Here is a 24,698-nt window from a genome sequence, read left to right on the forward strand (position 1 = left end):
GACACCCAGCTGTGCACACTCATTGTTCTTGTCTGGTCCTACTGGAACATTGCCTGGGGAGCCTTCGATTCCAGTGACCCAAACGCAGCACAAACATTTCCTTATTTTTCTTTATTGACGCTCCTGTTGACACTGGCTTTGTTTCTGGCACCTCCCTTATTTGTCCTCACACTTATCTCACTGGCACCTCCTTCAGAGAAGCTTTGATTCCAGTGGATTTTGGTCCTTACCCAAGGGCTGAGGCTGCTCTGACAATTGAAGAGATTTTCACTAATCCAAAAGAAGGAAATAGTTCTCTCTCTTTGAAATATATATAGAAAATATAAACAGTACTTACATGTATCTAAATAATCATTTTATATGTTCACACACACCCCACATCCCCTACTTGCTGATTAGGAAATTAGATTGTAGATTTAGATTTGGAAAAGACCTTAGAGATGATTTAGTCTACCCCTCCTCCCCTCATTTTTACAGGAATGAAAACTGAGGCCTAGAGAGATTAAATGACTTGCCCAAAGTCACACATGTAGTAAACATCAGAGGTAAGATCTGAACCTGGATCTTCTCACTCTAAAACCAGTGTTCTTTCTACTATATTACACTGTATCAGGGCAGCTAGGCAGTGCCATAGTGCACGGAGCACCACATTTGGAGTTAGGACGACTCATCTTTCTGAGTTCAAATCTAGCCTCAGACCCTTCCTAGTTATGTGACCCTGGGCAAGTCACTTAACCCTGTTTGCCTCAGTTTCCTCACCTGGAAAATGAACTGGAGAAGGAAATAGCAAACCACTCCAGTAGCTTTGCCAAGAAAACCCCAAATGGGGTCATGAAGAGTAGGACACAACTGAACGACAACATGATGACTAGAAACTGCCTATTATAAATCCATAATTATAGACATTTTCTTTATTTGGTCTTTCTTTTTCTGTCTGGTTATAGTTAATATGTTAAATTATTTGGAAAAATATGTTATTTTGCCAAGATTTTAAAAACTTGATACTTGTCTTTCCTCAAATTCCTTTTTTTTTAGTTTTATATTTTACTGTAATTTATCTGCTTTATAGTCAGTTTCATTGTTTCATTTTCTGAATCCAGATTTTCTTTTTATAATTTTATAACACCTTATTATGGCCTAAAAACAAAAATACACAATTGTATTAGCAGTATTGGCTTATTTTTATATCTTTCAGTCTTAAGATATATACATTTTAAATGCTTAAAAATATACACAATTTTTTAAAAGTATGTTTTCCTTTTTCTAAATGTTGGAACATACATGTATATATACATATGTGTGTGTGTATATATATATGTGTATAATTTTTTTTTCTATGATACCAGGTTGCAGCTAGGCAGCTAGATGGTGCAGTACATAGGTGCTAGAATTGCAGTCAGGAAGGTCTGAGTTTGAATTTAGCTTCAGAAACTTACTAGCTGCGTGACTCTGGGTAAGTTGCTTAACCCCTCAGTATCTCAGTTTCCTTATCTGTAAAATGAGAATGGTAACAGGACCAACTTTCCAGGAATATTGTGAGGATCCAATGAGATGATCAGACATAAAGTACTTTGCAAACCTTAAATCACTAGAAATTCCATTTATTATTGTTGTCTTCTTGTAAGACAAGCCTTCGATCTATGCAGGTAAATGTTTGACAACCTGCTCTCTGCAAAGATAGATAGATAGATAGATAGATAGATAGATAGATAGATAGATAGAGATATATGTCATATATCTATATATGCATATGTATACACAATGTAGACATGACACACCTTTAAATTAATATGCCTTATTAACATTTTCTCCATCACTTTCTTAAGTCTAGACAATCAATAAAAGAATAAATCAAGCTTCCATTTATAGTGCTTGCCAGTTTACAAAATATAAATGATCACACTGGAAATTTAACAAGCAGCTCAGTGGCAGCTGATTCGAAAGGCTCCTGCATAGGCCCAGAAGTCTCAGAGCCTAGGGAACCCCCTGGTGTCTGAAGACTCCCGGGTTCTCAGCGTCCAGATCGTTCCTTTCTCTGGGCCCCAGGAAAATGGAGGCACAGCATTAATACTGACTTATGCTACAGAAATATTGAAATGAGAAAGAAAATGGTAACTGAAATCTACTTTACCAGCTAAACTACAGAAATAATGATTATTAACAAGCAGGAATTGGTCGGGAAATCCGAGAGAGCAGTGTGCCAGTAGCTCAGCACTTACAGACCTACCTTCACTTCTGGAATGAATGTATTTAATCACTCCAATGCAGCATTTTCGTGGGTGAACAACTCTCATTACATTTGCTAGGAAAATTGCCTTTTTAAAAAAATGGAGAGTCCTTCAGAGTAAATAAATAACTGAATGTAATAAATCGTTGTCTTTAATCCTAGTGACTGGGCTAACAAATATGAGCCCTTCAGATGCCAAATGCATGGTCTCCCTCAGGAAATTGTACTGTCAGGTCACACTCGGATGTGATATGACAAACTGCCCTATAGCCCAAAATTCTGCTTACAAAGCTACCTGGCCACCAAGATCCAGAGCCTTGTAGCCATGGAAAGGAGGAAGGAAATGAGTATTTGCACAGCACCTACTATGTGCTAAGTACTTTACAAATATTATCTCATTCAATTCTCACAACAACCCTGGAAGGAGAAGGGAAAGAAGGTAATGAGCATTTGTTTGCACCTACTGTGTGCCAGGCACTGCGCTAAGTGCTTTACTAATATTATCTCATTTGAGCGTCACAACAAGGTAGGCGATATTATTCTCCCCATTTTACAGTAGAGGAAACTGAAGCAGTCAGAGGTTAAGTGACTTGCCTAGGATCAAACAGCTATTCTGGGTCAGAATCTGAACTCAAGTCCTCCTGACTCCAGGGCCAGCTCTCTCTCTCCACTGCACTAGCTAGGCATGGAAAGCAGAAAGTCGTATCAGGCATAGCCAAAGTAGAAAATGCAGTCCACATATCATATATGAATGTTTTAGAGGGGGAAGGAAGGAGGCAAAAATCTCATATGATATTTGTTTTTTGTCTTTTCAGCGCTCTCGCCAATGTTGCTAAAATGCAAAGTATGGTTCTATTGAATGATACTCTAGAGAAGGTAAGTATGGGTAAGGAACATACACAGGGAGACAAGAACATTTATCTCGGAGCTATATAGCTAATACAGGACAATTAGGACTTCTTCTCAGATCACCAAAAATTACAGGGAGCCTATAGCATGTATAATCCTTCAGCATCTAGAAACAACTGAGTTTAGCATCTACTTACTAAGACAGGTAAAACTAAAAGCTACCTTATGGTCCTTATATTGTCCCTTAGTGGCACCTCTGGTGAGCTCCAACTTGGCCTTGCGTGTCTTCCTTTTTTCATCCACTGGCACTTGTGATCCAAGGTCTCTTCTCTCTGTCCGCAGAATTTGTGTTCAAACAAACAGAATAGTTGATGTGGGGTATGTTTTGCACTATTTGTCTCCATGCACCAAAATCGATAGCCATGCCTAACAAAGGAATCAGCTCTTGGAAAAGAAGACATTTTCCATCAATGACAATGGAGCACGGAACACTTTGGCTAAGAGACCACTTTTCAAGGCATTGTTCCTAAAGTAGATGTTTAATAAATCCCTTTGAAAATAGAACAGGAAGCGAAAGCAAAAAATCATGTAGCAGAACTCGCAAAACTGTCCCTTTACCACCCAAATTCATTCTTAAGAACGTTAGGCTTTTTTAAAAGAAAGAAAAAACAGATTGTTCGCCCCATAGAAATCAAGTAATTTTTTCTCCTGATCTTTTTGGCAACGCAAACTGCTTTCCAAATTCACTGCAGAGAGGAAAAATCTGAGCTGAATATTGGATTGGGGGGAGTGACCCAACTCATTTGGGTTTTGATTTGGGACTTGAATAACGGTCTTGTTTTGGTATCCTGTAGTTCCTCTAAGGACCCTCACAAACTCTTTCCTGACAAAATAAGTCTTACACGGACAGCTAAGTGGCACAGTGGATAGAAAGGCTGGACCTGGAATCAACCAAGACCTGAGTTCAAATGCAGCCTCAGATACTCACTAGCTGTGTGACTCTGGGCAAATCATTTAACCTGTTTGTCTCAGTTTCCTCCACTGCAAAGTGGGGATAATAATATTACCTACCTCCCAAGGTTGATGTGATGATCAAATGAGATAACAATTGTAAAGCTCTTAGCACAAATTCCTGGCAATGGTAAGTTTTTATGTGTGTGTGTGTGTGTGTGTATGCATATGTATACACATAGATATATATTTATATTTATGTATACATATATGTATGCATGTATGTGTATATATGTCTATTATATATGTGTATATGTATGTGTGTATGTATATATAAATGGCACATGGCACTTAATATATATAAATATGAATGGCACATGGCACATTTATATATACATATACATATGTATATATATATATAAATGTTAACTACCATTAATATTTTCAGATGTTGGTGATAAATGTTCCTCATCACACTCCTGCAAAGTGTATACCGGAAGTTACATAGACACTGAAGTAAGAAGTTACTGTTAATTAGTCACGTCCAACTCATTGTGACCTCATTTGGGGTTTTATTAGCAAAGATACTAGAATAGTTTGTTCTCCAGCTCACTTTCCAGATGAGGAAACTGAGGCAAACATAGTTAAGTGACATGCCTAAGGTCACACAGCTAGTAAGTATCTGAGGTCAAATTTGAACTCAGGTCCTCCTAGTTCCAGGCCCAGTGCTCTATCCACTGCACCACCTACCTGCCCTAAAAGTAAGAAGACCTGAACTCCAATCCTGGCTCTTCCACTTGCTATGGGGTCACTATGACCTCTCTAGGCTTCAGCTTCCCCATGCATAAAATGAGAAAGTTGGACTTCGAGTCTTCTCGGGTCCCTTCTTGTTCTCAATCTCTAATCCTAAATAACTATACTCCAGATGTTAATGAGCTCTTACATTTATCAAGTCAACAAGCATTTATTAAGCACCTACTGTATGCCAAGGGGGGAGAGACCGAGGAAGATTTCTCAAGCTTATTACAAGGAAGACCTATAGTAACTCTGCTCTCCTTCCTTGTTAAGAACATTATGGTCTCCATGAACCAATGGCAACAGACCTAAACAGAAGGTCTGCAAGATATTACAAAATGAGCCTCCACCACTCCATCTCCCAGGTCCCCTCTATAACACTGTCTGTTTATTGGCTATAATTTCTGGGTCTGTTCAACTGTTTTGTTCTGGGTTTGGTAGGGTTTTTTTTTTTCTATATCAGTAAAATGAAAATGTGCTAACACCATCTGGAATATTAAAGGGAGAAAAACATAGGCTCTGGATACAAAGTACAGCCTTGCAATTTTGACAGCTCATTCAGATCCCTCAAATAGAACCACAGAATTTCGAAGCTGCGTGGGTCCTCAGAGGTCATCTGGTGCAACCCAAACCTGATCAGGGATCTCTCTCCTAACAAAGAGAGGAATGGTGATTGGTCATCAAGCACCCTGCCCCTTTCAGGACTGTAATTTAATCCACTCAATTTTTGGACAAGTCCAAGTGTGAGCAAGTATATCCTTGTATCAAATGGAAATCTGCCTCTAGGTAATTTCCACCCATTGTTTCTGGTCCTGCTCTCTGGAGCAAAACAAGCCAACTCCCTCTTCTGCACCACAGCCCTTCAAATATTTTAAGACAGCAATTACTCTTATTTGCCAAGTCAGACATTCCTCATTCTTTTCCCAGGAGCACAATTTCACAGGTCCTGCCTAGGCAACATAGTCTTTATTTCCTCTTCCAATCATACTTTCTTTTCTCTGTTCACTGATTGCCTTTTTAGCGGGGTGCCACGGATTCAGTGTTGGAAAGTCAGGAAGACCCTGATTGAAATCCTGCCTCTGAAACGAACTAGCTGTGTGACCAAGACGTAGCCATTTAAACTTTCTAAGCCTTAGTTTCTTCATCTGTAAAGTAAGGATAATAATTTCTCTAACACACTGTATGGGACAGAATCTTTAAATAATAGGAGAGACATCTTTAAGAGAAACAAAGTAAATTTATTCTACAAACCTTGCAAGACTTGGGCACACCTCCATAAGGGAGGAGGCGAGGTAAAAGGGTACCTGCCTTAATTTATACTCTTAACGAAAAAGATTCCCACCCACCTCTATCCCTTCTCACCATTGGCTGAGAGGCAGGCTTACAATCTAGGCGTGAAAACTACACAGAGGACCAAGATTGATCCGGTTCGTTCAGGTTTTTCCCTATCAGAACTCAACTGCCAGGGTGGCAGCTGAAAATCTAGGAGGAGAAATGGGATGGGGGAAGGAGAGACCCTTTCCAGAGCAGAGAACAAATAGCTCACAGGAAGTTCATTGTCTTCTAACATCTGAGAGAGAGAGGGAAGGGCATGCCTTCCCAAAATTACAAGGCCAAATCCCAAAACCTCTCCATTAGACATACCCTGTGAAGTCTTCACAATTATCCAACCCACACAACACGCAGTGTTGTTTATAAAACTCAAATTAGATAATGTATGTAAAGCAGTAGAACATTTATTGAACAATCAAGCATTTATTAAGCACTTACTTCTAAGTGCTAGGAATACAAATACAAGAAGAAAGTCCCTGCTCTCAGGGGGCCTACATTCTAATGAGGGAAGACAACACATAAAAGTCTTTTATCAGCATCTTCGTTCCATCATTTCTAGTTGTGCCTTGCTCTTCCTGACTCCATTTGGGGTTTTCTTGACAAAGATAATGGAATGGATTGCCATTTCCTTCTCTAGTTCATTTCACAGATGAGGAAACTGAGGCAAACAGGATTAAATGACTTGCTCAGGGTCATACAGCTAGCCAGTGTCTGAGACCAAATTTTAACTCAGGAAGAAGAGTCTTTCTGACTCCAGGCGTCACGCTCTATCCATATAAAGCTGCCCTTATCAACCTCTAAAACTGCTGTTACTAGCCTTTCCACATTGATTGTCATTTAATGTACTTGAAGAAAGGTAATCCAGAACAATGAGTTGTATTTCTGATCATCATTAAGATTATTCCTTTTGCATTGCTTTACTTTCTTCCAGCCCTAGTCCTGGTGCCCGTGGTCATTTGCATGTTTACTTTAGGACATAAATCGAAGGCATCATTTTCAATGATTTCCACATCATTTCCACAGAGTCCCAAGATTCTAGGAGTTCCTAGAAAGAATTAATGAGGATCATAGTAGACATATTTAATCTGTATCTCCTCAATCATACCAGCCTCACTCCAAAATTTTAAATTTGTGAGGAATGGCATGCAAAACAATCTAAAAAGACTGCCAAGGGGTTGGATATGGGTTGGAATTACATCCACATTTAAGAAAGTCCTCACATGCCCACCCAATTACTGACCTTACTCTCACTCACTGTAGATCTATTCATTTTACAAAGAACAATAGGCAAAATGACTCCTTCTAAATCTTTTTTGTTTGATTGGGGAGTGGAAGGGGGATTTTTGGGGCAGAATTTAAACTAATGACATTCAAATTTATAAATTTAAATTTGTGACATTCTATTTCTGTGAATTTAAACTTATGAAATGTAGCTCTGCTTCCAATTGTAAGCATAAATAAATGCAAATTGTTTTCAAAAGATGCACAAACAAAATGCTTGTTTAGAATGTTGTTTATTTCTGAGGCACTTGATATACTTTACTATTATATTTATAGTGGTGTTTCACAAAGCATTTCCATACCATGATCCTGTCAGTTAGAGAGTACAAGTATGATTATCCCCATTTTGTAGATAAGGAAACTGAGTCTCAGGTTAAGTAGCTTGCTCTTCTGTGGTCACCTAGCCAGTAAGTGGCAGAGCCTGGATTCCAACCCATGGCCTTTGATTCTGTGCACAGTGTTCTTTCTACTACCCCATGCTGTATAGACTTTACAGACCTTAGTTTACCTTCTCACAGATTTAATCAGTACATCCCTAAAAGATGAAGGTGGAGTAGATTTACCACCACCCCTTGTAGTAGGGCACAATCAGTACCATGAAATGAGGAATGGAGGCCTAATTCATGTCTCTAGCTATTAGATTGGATGACTTTATCTCCCAGCCTTTGGGGTTAGTTATATCTCCATACCTAGGCAGGTAGGCAGTCCAATAGGCAGAGTGCCAGGCTTGGAGTTAGGAAGATTCATTTTTGTGAGTTCAAATCTGGCCTTAGACACTTACTAACTGTGTGACCCTGGGTAAGTCACTTAACCCTGTTGGCCTTGGTTTCCTCATCTGTAAGGTGAGTTGGAGAAGGAAATGGCAAACCACTCCAGTATCTTTGCCAAGAAAACCCCAAATGGGATCACAAAGAGTCAGATGCAACTGAAAAACAACTGACCAAAGAAAGAGAGTATATGTATGACTGGGCTAGAAATCAAATCCATCTTCCTCACTTGCTAATCGAATGCTAGGTGGCACATCTAGGCTATACTTGGAGTCAAGAAGACTTGAGTTCAAATCCAACCTTGGATGTTGACTAGCTTTTGTGATTCTGAGTAAGACCTTCTATCTGCCTCAGTTTCTTCATTGGTAAAAATGGGGATAATAGCACCTTCCTCACAGGGTCGTTGCAAGGATCAAGTGAGATAATATTTGCAAAGTGCTTTGCAATCCTTAAAACATGATAGAAATGCTAGCTATTATTGTTGTGCCCTGAAGAACTCATCTAAGTTCTCTGGTCCTCATCTATTAAAGAAAATAAAAACGTGAATCAGATTCTGAGCGTCATAATACCTGACCTTGTAACTTAATAGTTTGTTTGTGATTGACAGGAGCAGCTAGGCACAGTGGAAAGAATACTGATTCTAGAGTCAGAAGGCGTGGGTTCAAATCTCACCCTTGATGCCTACCCCTTCTCCGACCTTGGGCAGGTCATTTAACCTCCAAGAGTTTTTCACCTCTGTAAAGTGAAGGGACCCCAAAGTTTCCTCTAGATCCATGACCCTAAATAATCTACTTTGAAATTAAATGCATCATATAATTAATATTATATTGCTTGCCTTCTCAATGGTTGGGGGAGAGAATTCAGAACTCAAATTTTTAAAAAATAAATAAATTTTTTTTAAAAAGAAAGAAAGTGTGTTCGATAAATTCTAGGCATACAGAGGGTTGTGGGTGGAATCGAGGTGAAAGTTGTGCCCATTTTCCAAGTTACCAGAAAGGTCAGTGAGTCCTTTGTGAAATGGAATTGGCAGGAGAAGGCTCTCAAGAGAAAGCGTTCTGTTGTTTTATAGATGAGGGTCCTGTCGTGGGAGTATCTTTGAGTTTCACTGACTCTGTCTGGATGTTTTGTTGTAAGCACTTTGCTTAACCGTGTGTGGAAATTGAAGTGCCAACAGTAGACTTTGAAGTTAACATCCTGTAAAGATGAATGAGAAGAAATAACTGTCTGGTACTGTCATCCAAATGTGAGCTGTAAAGGAAAGAACCACACTGGTCTCCATGCCTCAAAAGCAGCTTTCACAACCAAAACCAGAAAGGCTTTTATTCTTTTCGATGTTTTCTTTTAAATAGGCTAGTTATAACCAGAGAGGTTGCATGGCAGAGTAGATGAAGGGAGGCCTGGACTTAGAGGCAGGAAAACCTGGGTTCAAGTGCCCCCTGAACAATGTAATCTCTTGGTACCCCCAGGCAACTAAGACCATTCATTGCAAAAGAGTCCCTGAGCTACATCTCTGGAGGGAGTTGCCTTATTGGGAATTCTCGACAAGGGTGAAATCATGGGTCCCACCCTCACACCCCCATAACACGGCCAAACTGGTTAGGCGAATAATTCATATTTTTCTAATACTCTGAGCCTTACAAAGGCCTTTTTCTCCCCAAAACCCTGTGAGTTGGAGGATTTTTGTGTTGTTGATTTTGTTTTGTTTCTTTCTAGGCCTAGATTTCTTTATTGGAGGGTGCTACCCATGAGAAAACTCCCTGTCCCACTGCAGATTCTGCAGCTTGCAGCTAGCTTAGTCTTAGAGTTGCCAGGAGCACTGAGGGATTCGCAATGTGCCCTGGGTTACCTGGACAGTATAGATCAGAGTTAGATTGAACCCAGGTCTTCCTAACTCTGAGACTGCCTCGCAGAGTCTGTAACCATGAGTCTCAGAGCTCTCTATTAATATGTTTAGGACTATTAAGCTCCAAATGAGGGAATATTCTGATTTTTAAAAAAATTTTCTATTGAATTTACTTTGAAATTTCAAGACTGGTGCCCCTTACCATGGAGGCTGAATGGTATCTATCCATTTAGTTCTAACCATGAACTCCTTTTTCATGTGGAATCAAAAGTATATCTCTGCTTTATAAATTTAGCTGCCAAAATCAAGATTATCTTACCCTGAGCCCAAGCAGGGAAGGAAAAAAAAATCTCAATTACTAATAACGTTATTATTCTGCAAGGGGTGATAATGAAAAATTCAGAGCTGCCACAATGTTAAATGCCAAATACCAGCTGAAAAACGTACCCTGCCTCCACACACACACACACACACACACACACACACACACACACACACACACATCCTCTTTCTCTGTGAGTTATGTGTTTGTAAATTCTCAGTACTTCTTGTTAGGTCAACCTTTAATGAATAAATCTTCTCTGGCCTCTGCTCCATTCTGCCAACACATTTGTAGGTCATTTTAATTTACATTCTTTAAAAAAAATTTAATATTTTTTGAACTTTTATTTTATTTTTTAATTATCAAGTATTTTTTTCCCCTGCACTGAAAAAAGTGGGAAGAAAAAGACCCTTGTAACAAAGGGGCGTTGTCAAGCAAAACAAATTCTGACATTGGCCATGTCTAAAACCTCACGTTTCATCCTCCTTCTTGAATCTATCATCTCTGTGTCAGGAGGTCAGTAGCATGTTTCATCATTTGTCCTCTGGAATGATGATTGATTATTAGGTTGACCAGGGTTCTTATTAAGCCTTTCACAGTCATTTTTTTCTTTAAACATTGTTATTAATGTTTATCTTTCTCCTGGTTCTGCTCACTTCATTCTGCATCATATCACACAAGTTTTCCAAGGTTTCTCTGAACCTATCCCTTTTGTTGTTTACTACTTCATAATAGCTTTCTTAATTTGTATTCAATTTAGTTCTGGCTTGAGCTTCTTCTTGGACTCCACCAAACAATTCCAAGGTGGAGATGAGGTGGGAAATAGCATGGGGAACACTGAAGCCTGCTCTGCCCCTTCCAGTGGAGATCTGGCATTAAAAGTCCTTCAGCTTAGCAAACCTGCTCAGGATTATTAAACTATTTTCCTGCTTTCCTAGATAAAGGTATTTCTACTTCCTTCGGAATCCTGATTTTTCTTTTCTTTTCCCAAACTCTATCAGGTCAAGTTGTTTTCTCGACAGAGGTGCAAGGAAACTGACTCAGCCTCCTGACTATTACAGTGAGCAAGCTCTGCACTAGATAAGGGGTAGAACAGTATCATAATAACATTTCCTTAGCTACTTAACTATCCCAGGTTTCCCAAATAATACTGGGGCTTAACAAATGGAAAACAATTATTATGATGATATTAAGCCATATGTGCTTCCAACTTGTGTTTTCCCCCCTTCTTTCCTTCTTTGTTTTTCTAACGCTCAGCTCTCACCTCCTTTCCCCTCTTCCAACTCCACAATTAAATATGATATTACCTGTGGTCCTTTTTCCTTTCTAGTCCTTGCACGTTGCACCACCTCCCCTCTGGCTAACTGCCTGGTTTTCAATTGCATAAGTATGGTTTGGGGTTTGTTTGTTTTAATAATAATTTTGTTAACCTCAGGTTAGACCTTGGCAGTCTGGTGATAGGGAGTCAGTCTCAGAATCTGGAAGACCTGGGATCAAGTCTGAACATTGGCTGTGTGACCCTGGCCAAGTTGCTTAACCTCTCAGGCAATTCTCTAAGGACATTAATTACTGTGGAGCAGACAATCTACCTTAGAGAAAGGAGTTTTCATACCTGAATCTCCTTAAGCTGATGAGGTCATAGATCTGGACCAAAAAAAATAGTTGATCCTCAAGGTTCTGATGAATTACCTGTCAAATTGTCTCCCTGTTTATAACTCCTTGAACCTAACATAAAATTAATCCAAAAGGGGTTTCTTATGGCAGAGATGCCATTCTGCCTAGCTACTGAGCTAGAAGTCACCAAAGTAGGCAACTTCTTAAGATTACTCTAAGTCTCTGGTATTACATTACTATTCTGATAATAATTGATCCCAAATGGAATAATGAAAATGCTGGTCTTAATATTTTTCCCTTAAGGAGGCCAAGTGGACCTAAATTCACAGCCTCTCCCTCAGTTGCATTAAAACCATTCTGCTGACATTCAACAAGGACTTGTCCTTTGGGCTTCATTTGTTAAGAATGGGAGGAAACTATTTTTTTTCTGAGTGGAGTTCCCAGGATAGAGAACTCTCTGTGCCAAGAACCCAAAACAAAAACATTCACTAGGAGATACGATACCCATATGTTTGCAATGACTTTGAATGGCCCAAAATACACCAGACAATTTCTCATGGTTTAGTTCCAAAGCAGTTTAAGACTGAAAGTCAAAAAGAATAGTTTTTCTCCTCTTCCTCTGTGACTTGGAATTCCACAATGAAGGTTGCTATAGAAATTTCCTGAGATTTAGAGAATGTCTTACTTTCTGGAAGATCAAGGTGCCGTTGGGCACATTTGCTATTTTATTTGTGGTGCTTGGAATACTAGAACTGAAAGGAACTTGGAGAGCTGAGCATTGGCCCAAGTTCTCTAGACTGTAAGAAGAAAGGGTTAGACTAATCTTTAAGGTACTTGCCATGCCCAGTGATCATAGATCTAGCCAGGAGGATCTCAACAACCATCTAGTACAACCCCTTCTTTTTACAGATGAGGAAACTGAGGCCATTAAGGTTAAGTGATTTGTCCAAAGTGGCAGAGGAAGGAAGTACCCAAAGATGGAATTTGAATCCAGGACACTTAACCCCAGGTCTGTTGTTCTTTCTACCATACCACATTGCCTCTTGATAAATAGCTCTTATACTCCCTTAATTCTAGAGAAAATTTCATCTAACCTTGAAGTGTTCTTAAAGTGTGCTCCAGGATCCAGGAGGTCAAAACTGTTTTCATAATAATACTGAGATATTTTAATATCTAATGTGATAAGTATCAATGGGTACAAACCCACAAAAATAAAAAGCTTTTAAAGGGAATCCTCCATCATTATTAAGAGTATAAAGGGATCCTAAGACAAAATGTTGGAGAACTGCTGATCTAAATTATTCAGCACCGTTAGTGCCTATTCTTAAAGATGGAAATTCTGTAATATCCCTTAGTTGATGCAATGTTGAATTTCCTACTGCCAAGTAGTTCTTTGTCCTAAATTTGTTACTACCACTCAAGCTCACTTCCTCTAGTTCTTTCTTTATTCAAGATGGCCACTAACATCCTTGTAGTTATTTTCTCTGTGCTTAAGTTATTAAATTATCCTTTGACTTTCTCTTCATTAACTACATAACCTAGAATATCTTAACCGTCCTTCAGAGATCCTAACCATTTTGGTTTTTCTTCTTAGAATGCTTTTCCATTTTCACATCCTTTTTCAAAGATAAAGACACACAGCCACAAAGTGACTACAATCATGTTTTTTTATGCTTCAAGTGACTCATTTCTGGCATGACTGGTCATCTGTGTCTTTAAGAAAAGTAGCATGGGGGTGGAGGTCATGGGGAAGACCCACATTTATACATACTCTAGCCCTTGTAAGGGGTGTGTGCTCAAGGAGAAGTTACTGAGAATGCAGCCAAGCTCAACAGAGCTGTCCATGTGACCTGATGGCTTTCTACTGTTTTAGCATTTTATGGTCAAAAAAGTTTTCTCCCAAGACCAAGGTAGAGAACAGCTCAGGACTGATCATTCTTTCATTTCAGTTTTCTTTTTGTTCCTATCTTACAGATCAGCCACAAATTTCCAGCTGCAGTCCAAGTGGCTCATCAGAAGCCGAGACCTGGCCTGGAAAAGACTGTCCCACCAAAAAGGATCTATATCATTCAACAGCCTCGAAAATGCTGAGCTGTAAAGTAAAATACAGACGTCTCTCTGACAGCATGGAGCGTTTGTACCCAAAGCTCACAGGTATCTCACCTAAAAAAAAAAGAACAAAATTTTCCACAGATTTAAACATATATGTTTGGTAAAGAAAGTGGGGTTTTTTTTGGAATTTCCCTTTTTACTTTGGACAACAAAGTATTCGTGAATGTAAATCCAGTGCTTTTCTGTGTATTTTGGCTTATGTCATAGTTTTGTACTCTAATAAAACTTTTTCCCACTGTTATCTTATAATACGTAATTATGTCATTTTTGCAATAACAATTACAAAAAAATAAAACCTCTTCCATGTCCAAATTCATCTTCCAAGGCAGGATGTTCTCTTCCTAACATTCTTTTTCACAGATTGAGGGACTGCACAGAAATTGACAGAAAGAACTTAAAAGGAAGAGTAGATTATGCTTTCCAAAGTATAAAATGTTTCACAAATATACAAAGTATTATCATTATTACAGACATCCTCAATTGCTCAAGTTAGAGGTTTCCGGTTTTCAAACAAATATGTCATTCAAGTTTTCTCAGGAAAGACTGAAGAGTGAGGTTCACTATAGACTTTTTTCTCCTTCACCTTCAAATCATGCAAGGGCTTGGGGAGAATTATAGTGGCATCAGCCCATTTGCTCAGGATCCATAGAAAATTTATTACTCTGACATTATAGGTTCCACTATGCTGAAGCTTACTGTAGGATGTGAGTTAGCAGCTTACATTATCCATGCCAAAGATGGTGTAAAGCCTTATTTGTGTTGGCAGAGAGAGCATGCCTCTTCTCCCTTCAGTTTCTGTCAGCTTTAAGCCTACACTGCAGGCATTTATTCCTTTCCATACTTGTGAGTTAGTGGCCAGAGATCAAGGGGCAATGCAGTGAATTGGAAAGAGCAGTGATTTGGAGTTGAAAGGCCTAGGTTCAAAACCTAAGTCTGCCAGCTACTATATGACCTTGAGCAAGTCACTTGACCTCTCTAGGCCTCAGTTTCTGCATCTGAAAATGAGAAGGTTGGACCAGATGCCATTTAGGATCCTTTCTAATTCAAAAATCTATGATGAGGTCATAATCAGATGTCTATCCTGCCCCTTTATTCGTGAGAGAGTGGACAATCATGGATAGCACTCATATTCATTCCTTATACACTCTGCACACTCAAAATACAGAGATAGCAAGCCCACTCCTATAAAAGGGGAAGATTTATAACATGATGTCCAATGTTTCTTAATTCTTGGAAGCCCAAGGATCTGGCCAAGAGTTAATAGTTATGTGCCTCCATCTTCTTTTATATATCTCTCATGTGTTCATGTGTGTGTTCTCTCTTTTTTTTTTTGGAGGGGGGAAGGCAGGGCAATTGGAGTTAAGTGACTTGCCTAAAGTCACACAGCTAGTAAGTGTGTCAACTGTCTGAGGCCGCATTTGAACTCAGGTCCTTCTGACTCCAGAGCCGGTGCTCTACTCACTGAGCCACCTAGCTGCCCCCATGTGTGTGTTCTCAAATAATATTCTATAGGGAGAGAATAAATCTGGACAATAGGGAAAGCTGGAATAAGTGATTTTTAAAAATATTGTAAAATACATTTTAAATGACACAAAGTTTGGTTGGGTTTTGTTCCAACATAAGTTGATGGCACACTGTAGTTGGAGTCTGGAAGATTTGGTTTCAAAGCCTGCTTTAGATAGTTACTATCTATTTTGTCATTCAGTCTTTTTTCAGTCATTTGATACTTCATAACCCCATATGGGATTTTCTTGGAAAAGATGCTGGAATGGTTTGCCATTTCCTTCTCCAGCTTATTTTATAGATGAGGTAACTGAGGCGAATGGGATTAAGTGACTTGCCCAGGGTCACACAGTTAGTAAGGGTATGAGACCAGGTTTGAACTTAGAAAGATGAATCTTCCTGACTCCAGACCCAGCACTCTATCCACCACACCACCTACCTGATTATTGCTTCTCAAACACAGGTCTGGAAACCTTCTTTACAATGGAGAATAGAAGTCTTTGGTGCACTTTTTAAATTCAAAACTCTGTCTCAGGTAGAAAAAGTATAGCAAAAAAAAGTGGAGGGAGAGGGAAAGGTACATCTTTTGTCAGACTCCTGAAAATATTAATGGAGCCAACGATATAACTAGAGTGACCATTATCATCAGCAAGGGCAAGAAGGAAGAACCAGAGAAAGGGATAACTAGATGTGGAAACACTGAGACATTCAGTAAAGGCTTCTAGTTAGTGCAGGCATCACTAGGAAAGGTAGCCAATAAATAGCTATTTTAGAAACATTGGCAACCAGATGACACAGCAAGTCAAGTCGAGTCAACAAGCATTTACTACGTCAGGCACTGTGCTAAGCTCTGGGGACAACAAAGAAAGGCAAAAGACAGTCCCTGCTCTTCAAGGAGCTCACAGTCTAATGGGAGAGACAACATTCAAACAAATAGATCAAACACGTTATATACAGAACACACTGGAGATAACAACGAGAAGGCACTGGTGTTAAAGGGATCAAGAAAAGTGTCTTATAGAAAGTGGGCATTTAAATGGGACTTGATGGAAAGCAAGGAGGGCAGGAGATGAAGACAAAAAGAGAACATTCTGGAAATAGGGACCTCCAGGGCAGACGTACTATGAATGGAGGAAGAATATCTATGCTCTGGCAAATGTGAGCTAGTTTTGTCCAGGTACACATAAAGACAAATCAGACAGACAGACAGATAGAAAAACAAACTCACACACACACACACACAGAGTAATAACAATACTACTTGTCCCTACCTGGCTGTGTAAGGCCAATAACACCAGCACACAGGAAGGCTGCTAGTACAAATTCTTTGATCTGCTTTTCTAAGGAAAGCAACTTTAAGGGGTTGACAATCTTACTTTAATTAAACATACATATATCATTCACTTAGTTCAGGGGGAAAAGTCAGAACTCTGAACTTCAGAGAAAACACAAACAGAAATCACAACCAGAAATTATAAACAGAGCAAAATAACACAAATCAACAGACAGGCTTCTAGCCGTCTCACCAAGGCATTACATACATAATTACCAGAGAGAAAGAAGCACCAACATCTGGGTTTTTCAAAGCCCAGGGGCTCCTTAATTGCTACCCAGAGTCTCATCCGGTCAAATCATACTACACTCTTCCAGTGAGTAAGCCCCAAACAAAATGCTAACCTCAGAGTATATATATGCACTTCTTCAGGGTCACAGGGCATCACAACCATGTGACTCAAACCCATGTGACCTAAGCTTTCCCTTGGCTTAAGCAGGTCATCAAAGACTCCCGATTCAATCAAAGACTCTTGATTGAAACAAAGGCAAGACTCAAAGGCACTCGATTGCCTTAGTGCTGAAAAGCACTCCAAAACAAAGGACAACAAAAAGTCCCACTTTACTTGCCGTTACACACACACACACACACACACACACACACACACACACACACGCGTGCGTGCGCGCACGCACACACACACACAGAGGCAGCTCAGTGCTTGGCCTAAAGTCAGGAACACTCCTCTGAGTTCAAACCTGGCCTCAGATACTCACTAGCTGTGTGACCCTGGGCAAGTCACTTAACCCTGTTTGCCTCAGTTTCCTCATCTATAAAATGAGCCGGAGAAGGATATGGCAAACCATTCCATTATCTTTGCCAAGAACACCCCAAATGGGGTTGCAAAGAGTTGAACTCAACTGAACAACAAATATTTATCAAAACAAACCAAAAAATGTTGTGTGAAGAGTATTCCCCTTCTAAGACTTCCTTTCTTCTTCTTCTTGTTACAGCTTAATAGATATCTGAGGTCACATTTGAACTCATGTCTTCCTGACTCCAGACCCAGTGTTCTATCCATTGTACCACTTAGCACAGAAATAGTCAGTACCATGGCTAGAATCAATACTGATGCTGAAGAAAAGCAAGGGAGCTGCCACAACCAGTTACATTGGGCTATCCTTGTGACACCATATGGGGTGGCATTCCTGTAGATGTCTAAGGAGAAAAGGTTTGTTATCAATGCTCAAATTTCTAACTAGGCTGGATGACTTTGGCCCATTAGGCAGTCCACAGGGTGAGATAAAACCTAAATGAGCTTCAGAGACAAGAGTCCTTATCTTTGTTTGCTTTGTTTTACAAAAGTTAGGGATCTTTATTCACATTAGCAAAGTGACATTGCTTAAGCCCAAACCCAAGAGTGAACCCATAACAGAAATGGAGAACGGCAAAGAGGAGGAGAGAAAGGTGGAAGGAAGGACACTGCCAACCTAATCAGGTGGAGCCAAGACCTTATAATTGCTGCAATGCTTTCCATAATCTTTGGTCTCTGTTGTTCTCTACCATTTTGTTAATGCGTGTGTGTCCAGATACATACATATATGTGTGTGTGTATATATATTATATATAAATATATGCCTGTGTGTGTGTATACTTTCATATATGGATATGAAAGTTTTTGTTATTTAGGATTTTTGTCATTGCAAATGCCAATCTTCCACCACAATCCTAAAAGCATGTAAATGAATTTATAGTGTTTGCTAGAAAATATTCATGTACACATTAATCTATGTTAGTAAATGGAGACCTTTGGTTTCCCTAACTTTAGAATTCTGGTGAAATTCTTCCCTCCTCTCCCCTCCCAGATGCCCTAGGGCACCATTCAGTTGGAGAATCCAAGGGGAAAGCAGTAATTCCTTAAAGCAAAGACTCTATTGTTCTCCTCAGAGAAGCAAGCTCCAAGGCTCTTCCCCTTGGCTCAGCTCAATCAAAAGATAGGGAGTAAAAAACTTCTTAGGACACTTTGTTTGCTTCCATTTACCTATGCCAATTCATTATTTTGCCTTACATCCTTAAACCATGAAGAAACCTCCTTGCTTCCAAAATTATGCTTATTTCTTTGTGGCACTCTAGTTCTCATAAATAATAGGTTTTGAAGCCTGAGAAGAGGTAAGAAAGGTGGGCCCCTGGAACCCACTCTCTTACCATCCCACTTAGCCAGTCACTGGCTAGAATCCCTGGGAATTAGAAAAATGGAAACCTCTAATGTGAGTGGTATAAAGAAGGGAAGCTTGTAAGCCATCTTGGAAGATGGGTTCTGAGATTCTACTCATCATACCCCCCTACTCCACCCTACCCCCACTGCCACTACCTATCTGTGGTACTAACACAAGGTGGGGTTTTGTGCTGATATCTTCCCCTCACCTCCCCATTCCTACCCCACTAGCTGATCTGAAACAACAGGCTCCTGCACTGCCCATATTGCCAGTGGAAATCCATCTCTTGTTCTGAAATTCTCCCAAGAAACCTCAGGGTCATCATCCCTCTTCCTTCCCAACTACACCATGGAGAACTACCTACTTTTCCATTCCCACATCCTCTTTCCTCCACTAACTCATCTAAGACCCTGTGTTTCCAGATATCTGGTGGAAATTCAAGTCAAAACCTGAGGAACATCTTATTCTCCACCCATCCAAGATGTCTATTAGCTACAAAGAATATCCTTCAAGAAATCTTTTAGCTTCTTAACTTTCACTCACGTGGTCTATTTCCTTCTTTCCTAGTTGTACAAGTCATTCATTTAGAGCGCAATTACCACTAAACATAGAAAGTAATGTAAACCTTACCCAAAGACAACAAAAAAGGGAAAATGATAGTTATTGGAGAGTCTATGGGAGAAGAAACACACTCATGCATTGTTGATTGAGCTGTGAATTGGTGCAACCATTCTGGAATGCAATTTGGAACTATGCCCAAAGCCACTAAATTGTGCATAGCTTTTCCCACCAGCAGTGGCAATACCACTACTAGGCTTATACCACCCAAAGAGATCAGAGACAGAAAGAAAGGACTCATACATAGAAAAATATTCATAGCATATAAACAGCAGCACTTTCTGTTTCTGGAAAGAATTGAAAACAAAGTAGATATCTGCCCATTGAGGAATGACAGAACAAATTTTGGTTTATGAACAGAATATTATTGTGCCATAAGAAATGACAAAAGGAATAGATTCAGAGAAGAGATCTGGTCCAAAATCCCAAAACTATACATGTTCACATAGATAAGAAAGGGTAGACATATGATCTGTCCAAGGTCTGTACAACAAGCCTCTATAGCTTGGCAGAATTTGCCACAGTTTCTGATCCAGTAGCATAGCCTGAAAGAACTAGGATCAGCTACATACCTTGTTGAAACTTTGGATTAAGATCTTAGTGGAAGATATGATGCTTTCTCTAAATAGAACAAGGATGATAGTGTTGGGACAGTACTTCAACTTCACTTTGGGGAAGCTCATGAAACAACCTTAGCCAAGCTCAGGAAGCAACCAGTATAGTATCTATGAAATCAAATATCAAGAATCAGTTTATAAGAACATTTTATTTGTTTAGAAACATGCTGCCCCAGGGTCAAAGCACATTTTGTGTCAGGATACACTCAAAACCACAGTTCAAAAGCCCCCACCAATGTTCCTTTTACTAAACCACTAAGAGAACACGCTAGTTCAAAACAAAATATATTAGCTACCATAGCAAAGTAAATAATCATTTACATAAAAGTATACTTTCCCCCAGATTCCTACAGCAAACCACCTCCCCCGCAGTATATCTTACAGGTCCTATCCATTCCTACTGCCTCTTTTCACAGTAGAAGGACCCAAGTGGTTTATTGGTATTTGTACTGGACAGTCTTCCTGCCTTGCCAACACAGTGAAAAGAATAATTCAGTTCTCATGGTGAGTGGTAGGAAATCTTGTTGCAACTATTAGAGTACACTGGGAATCTTAGCATCATTGCTATGAAGTTTTGAAGTGGACAACATGGCTTCTTCAGAGGGGAGTCACAGCTGAAGTGGAAAGTTCCCATTTGATCCTTCTCCCAAGGCTGCCAATATAGTCCTGAGAGTAACTGAAAGGAAAGCCTCCTAGAGAAAGAACTCAGCATCACACATCCCCACCCTTAACAAGCCCTTGTGATGCTTGTGGCTATAAGCCCGTAGGTGCAGTGGCTATAATCGTATCCTCTAAGCCTCTTACAACACTTCCTGTGTTCATACCTCTTAATGCTGTGTGCTCCCAACATGACCCTCTGAGATATGACATTTAGAACCCTCTCTAAATGAGTATAGTTTTCTGGACCCCAAAGCTTTGTGTAGGAGGTGTTCTCCAGAAAAAAAAAACATGGAGTCTGTTCCTATCTAGAAATTATCCCTACACTTACCAAAAAGAGCCATTGGCCAGGGCTCACATGAAAGAAAAAAAAGAAGAAGCTATGACATACAAAATGGAAGCAATATTCTTTTTTCATGTTCTGATAATATCTACAATTAATTTCTCAAATCTCAGAAATTTAGCAGAGGCATAAGGAAAATTAGAAAATTCCTGTTAGAATAAGAACAAATTAAAAATATGAGAGGAATGAATCAAGGGAAAGGAAGCCCTGCTTTCAAGATGTCAGAGTTTGATGGGACATGCTAAAGAAAATTCTATAAAGAAAGCTCTTAAGGGAAGGATCAAAGTCAAAGGTTTAAAATAGGAAAAGAGATATTCCCAGCTGCAAAAGCAACTAATGGAGAGGGCGGGTATGAAAGAAGTGAAGAAATTAAAGCAGAAATGCCAAAATGAAAAAAATGAGTTTTTTTAACAAACAAGTTTGGATAGACTGAGTCAAAGAGACAGAAAAACAAAGAGGTGAAGGAAGAATAAAAAGCTCACCTTATGTGTACATATCAGAATATGCATGGAGAAGATGAGATTGAGGATTAAGAGAGAGTAAAGGTAAAATGCCATCAAGAAATTTGTTTCTTAGAGAATTATCTGGAGTTGTAACATGATGACATAATGGTTATAGAGCTAGCCTCAGAGAGGAAGACCTAGATTCAAGTCTCACCTCTGACACCTACTGGCTGTGTGGCCCTAGGCAAGTCACTTTTCATTAATCTAGGCAACTCTTTAAGACTTGAATTATAGAGAAAATAAAGAGAGGGGCAATTAGAGTACTTATGTTGAATATGAACCAGAGGACAAAGAAACACATAATTCAAAGGCAGACATCACAGCTTAACAAGAGAACAGGGTGATCAAAATGTTGAAATGGGAAAAGATTTCCTAGGTCAAGCAGACTAATAATTCAACAAGATTATTCAGGTCTTCCTGAGTAAAACTCTAGCTGCCATTTTCAAGAGGAGAAATTTAGGAGAGAATTGAAATGACCAGGACAATGAAACACAGGGTGCTAATGATATTTCCCACCCCCACCCTCTCTCCATCTAGATTTAGCTGATGACTTAGAGAACCATCCAGATTTTATTACCAGAAAATTTAAAAAGAGAAAAAAAGTTCAACACAACTAAAATTAAAAAAGTTATTTTCAGTGTTCTACACTGAGGGTTCTCCCATCTCTACAAAAAGGCAAGTAGAAGGAGATCTCTTCTCATATATCTTTTTGGAGGCCCAGCTTGTGTCCCTATCAAGTCAGTAAGGATTTATTAAACCCTACTATGTGTCAGGCATTGTGCTAAGTACCAAGGATACAAAGAAAGGCAAAAACAGTCCCTTTCTTCAAAGAGCTCATAATCTAATAGTAGAGAAAACATGTAAACAATATACTGTGTAATCTCAGAGAGAAGGCACTAGTGTTAACATGGAATGGGAAAGGCTTCTTGCACAAAGTGAGATTTTAGCTGAGACTTGAAACCAGTCAATTCAGAGAAACCAGGAGCGGGAGATGAGGAAGGAGAACATCTCAGGCATAGAGGACAGCCAGTGAAATGTGAGATTGTCCTAAGTCTGGCATGGGAAAACAAGGTTAGCCCCCTGAAATTCACTCCCTACCCCACTCCTTTCTTCCCTCCTCTCTATACAAGCTGTTCAGTCAATGGCCAGAAGGTTTTGGCCATATGATCAAAAACAGAAGATGTTCTTATTAGAACATATCCCCCATTCACATTCTCATAAATCTCTCATTTTAAAAACAGTTCTGATTTCAAGATGAATTGGAAAAAAAGTCATCCCATTTGGGGTTAGAAAATATGCTCACTGTATTGATGATCCACCCCAGACCCATAGCTGCAGAACACAACTAACCCTTTGGTGGCTCAGAAACTGTTTCCTAACACTACATGGAAGCTGCTGGTCTTTAGAAGTGAACAGCTTGATTCAATTTCAGCCTGATTTGAACAGATGAAGAATGTCCCCTAGGCAATGATTCAAATTGCCACAAACAGTGAACAAATGGGAGACCTTTTATTGAAACCTACACAATAGTAAATGAAATGAGATGGAAGCACAGTTATTGAAACACACAGCTGAGGGCTGAAAAGAATTCTGTGAAGCAAATTTTCAGGTCCATGTATCAAATTAGTTTCATGATTAATAAATTCTGTAATAATGAATGTACACTATGTGGGTACTGTGACCAGGGCTGGTTCTATTCCATAATCAAAGCCCCTAGGCATGAGGCTATCTTTCAAACACTCAGCCTTATCACTTACACCATCCAACACCACAAGATGCTTTTTTATAATGAACACACTCCCCGTGACTCTCAGAATACCTGGTTGCCCCTTCTCCATGGGCACCCCTTGGACCCTCCCCCTTTGTGGATGGTGTTGGCATTCTTGTCTGTGAAATGATTTGGTATTTCCACCAATTAAATCATGGCTCCACCCCCATCCTACTTGTTCTTCCTTTTGTCTCTTTATATGTCTATGTTTCTGTGAATGGACTTACAAAGACATACTTATAGATAGTCTTTAATCAAAATAGTAGAATTTAATCAGAGCAAATTAACATCTGGACATCTGGCCTGTACTTCCACAGCCCTAACCTAACCTTATTTTTGCTAATCGTAATTCTACTATCTAACGTCAGTCAAAGATCTTCACTTACCAAATCAGCCCCCACCTGGCAGGTAAGCCAAAAGCCCAGAAGTTCAATACCTCCTCCCACACTCCTAGCTAGAAGAAGATGGAAGCTTTCCATTCTCAACCAAACTTTCCTAGCTAAAATAAGATGGAAGCTTTCCATTCTCAACCAAACTTTCACAGTAGACTAGCATCAATTAATGTGATAAGGAAATGCAAGTGTTCCCTGTATATTTTAGAGATGAGGCCCTTATCAGAGACACTAGTTGTAAAGATTTTCTCCCAATTTTCTGCTTCCCTCCTAATCTTCGTTGCATTGGCTTTTTTTATATAAAAATATTTCAATTTAACATAATCAAAATTATCCATTTCACATTTTGCAATGCTCTCTATATCTTGTGTCAGGAATTCTTTGCTTTTCCATAAGTCTGATAGGTAAACTATTCCTTGCTTTCCCAAATTGCTTATACTATCAGCCTTTATTGCTAAATCATGAACCCATTTTGACTTTATTTTGGTATATGGTGTAAGATATTGGTCTATGCCCAGTTTCTGCCCTACCATTTTCTAATTTTCCCAGCAGTTTTTGTGAAATAGTGAATTCTTAGCCCAGAAGCTGGCCTCTTTGGGTTTATCAAAGAGTAGATTGCTATAGTGGTTGACTGCTATGTCTTGTGTACCTATCCTATTCCACTGATCCACGACTCTGTTTCTTAGCCAGTACCAGGTAGTTTTGATGGCTGCTG

General features: G+C 39.4%; 1 protein-coding gene across 1 annotated transcript in view; it reads left to right on the plus strand.

The window, feature by feature from the left end:
• Positions 1-14,342, plus strand: part of DAPL1 (death associated protein like 1) — a 40,630-nt gene extending 26,288 nt beyond the window's left edge. The window contains exons 3-4 of the mRNA XM_036746787.1: positions 3,043-3,103; positions 13,956-14,342. Of these exons, the coding sequence (XP_036602682.1) occupies positions 3,043-3,103; positions 13,956-14,072 (178 nt within the window). The 3' untranslated portion in view covers positions 14,073-14,342. The remainder of the gene's footprint in view (positions 1-3,042; positions 3,104-13,955) is intronic.
• The last annotated feature ends 10,356 nt before the right edge of the window (positions 14,343-24,698 follow it).

This window comes from Trichosurus vulpecula, chromosome 2, assembly GCF_011100635.1.
Source record: "Trichosurus vulpecula isolate mTriVul1 chromosome 2, mTriVul1.pri, whole genome shotgun sequence".
Classification (NCBI taxonomy): domain Eukaryota; kingdom Metazoa; phylum Chordata; class Mammalia; order Diprotodontia; family Phalangeridae; genus Trichosurus; species Trichosurus vulpecula.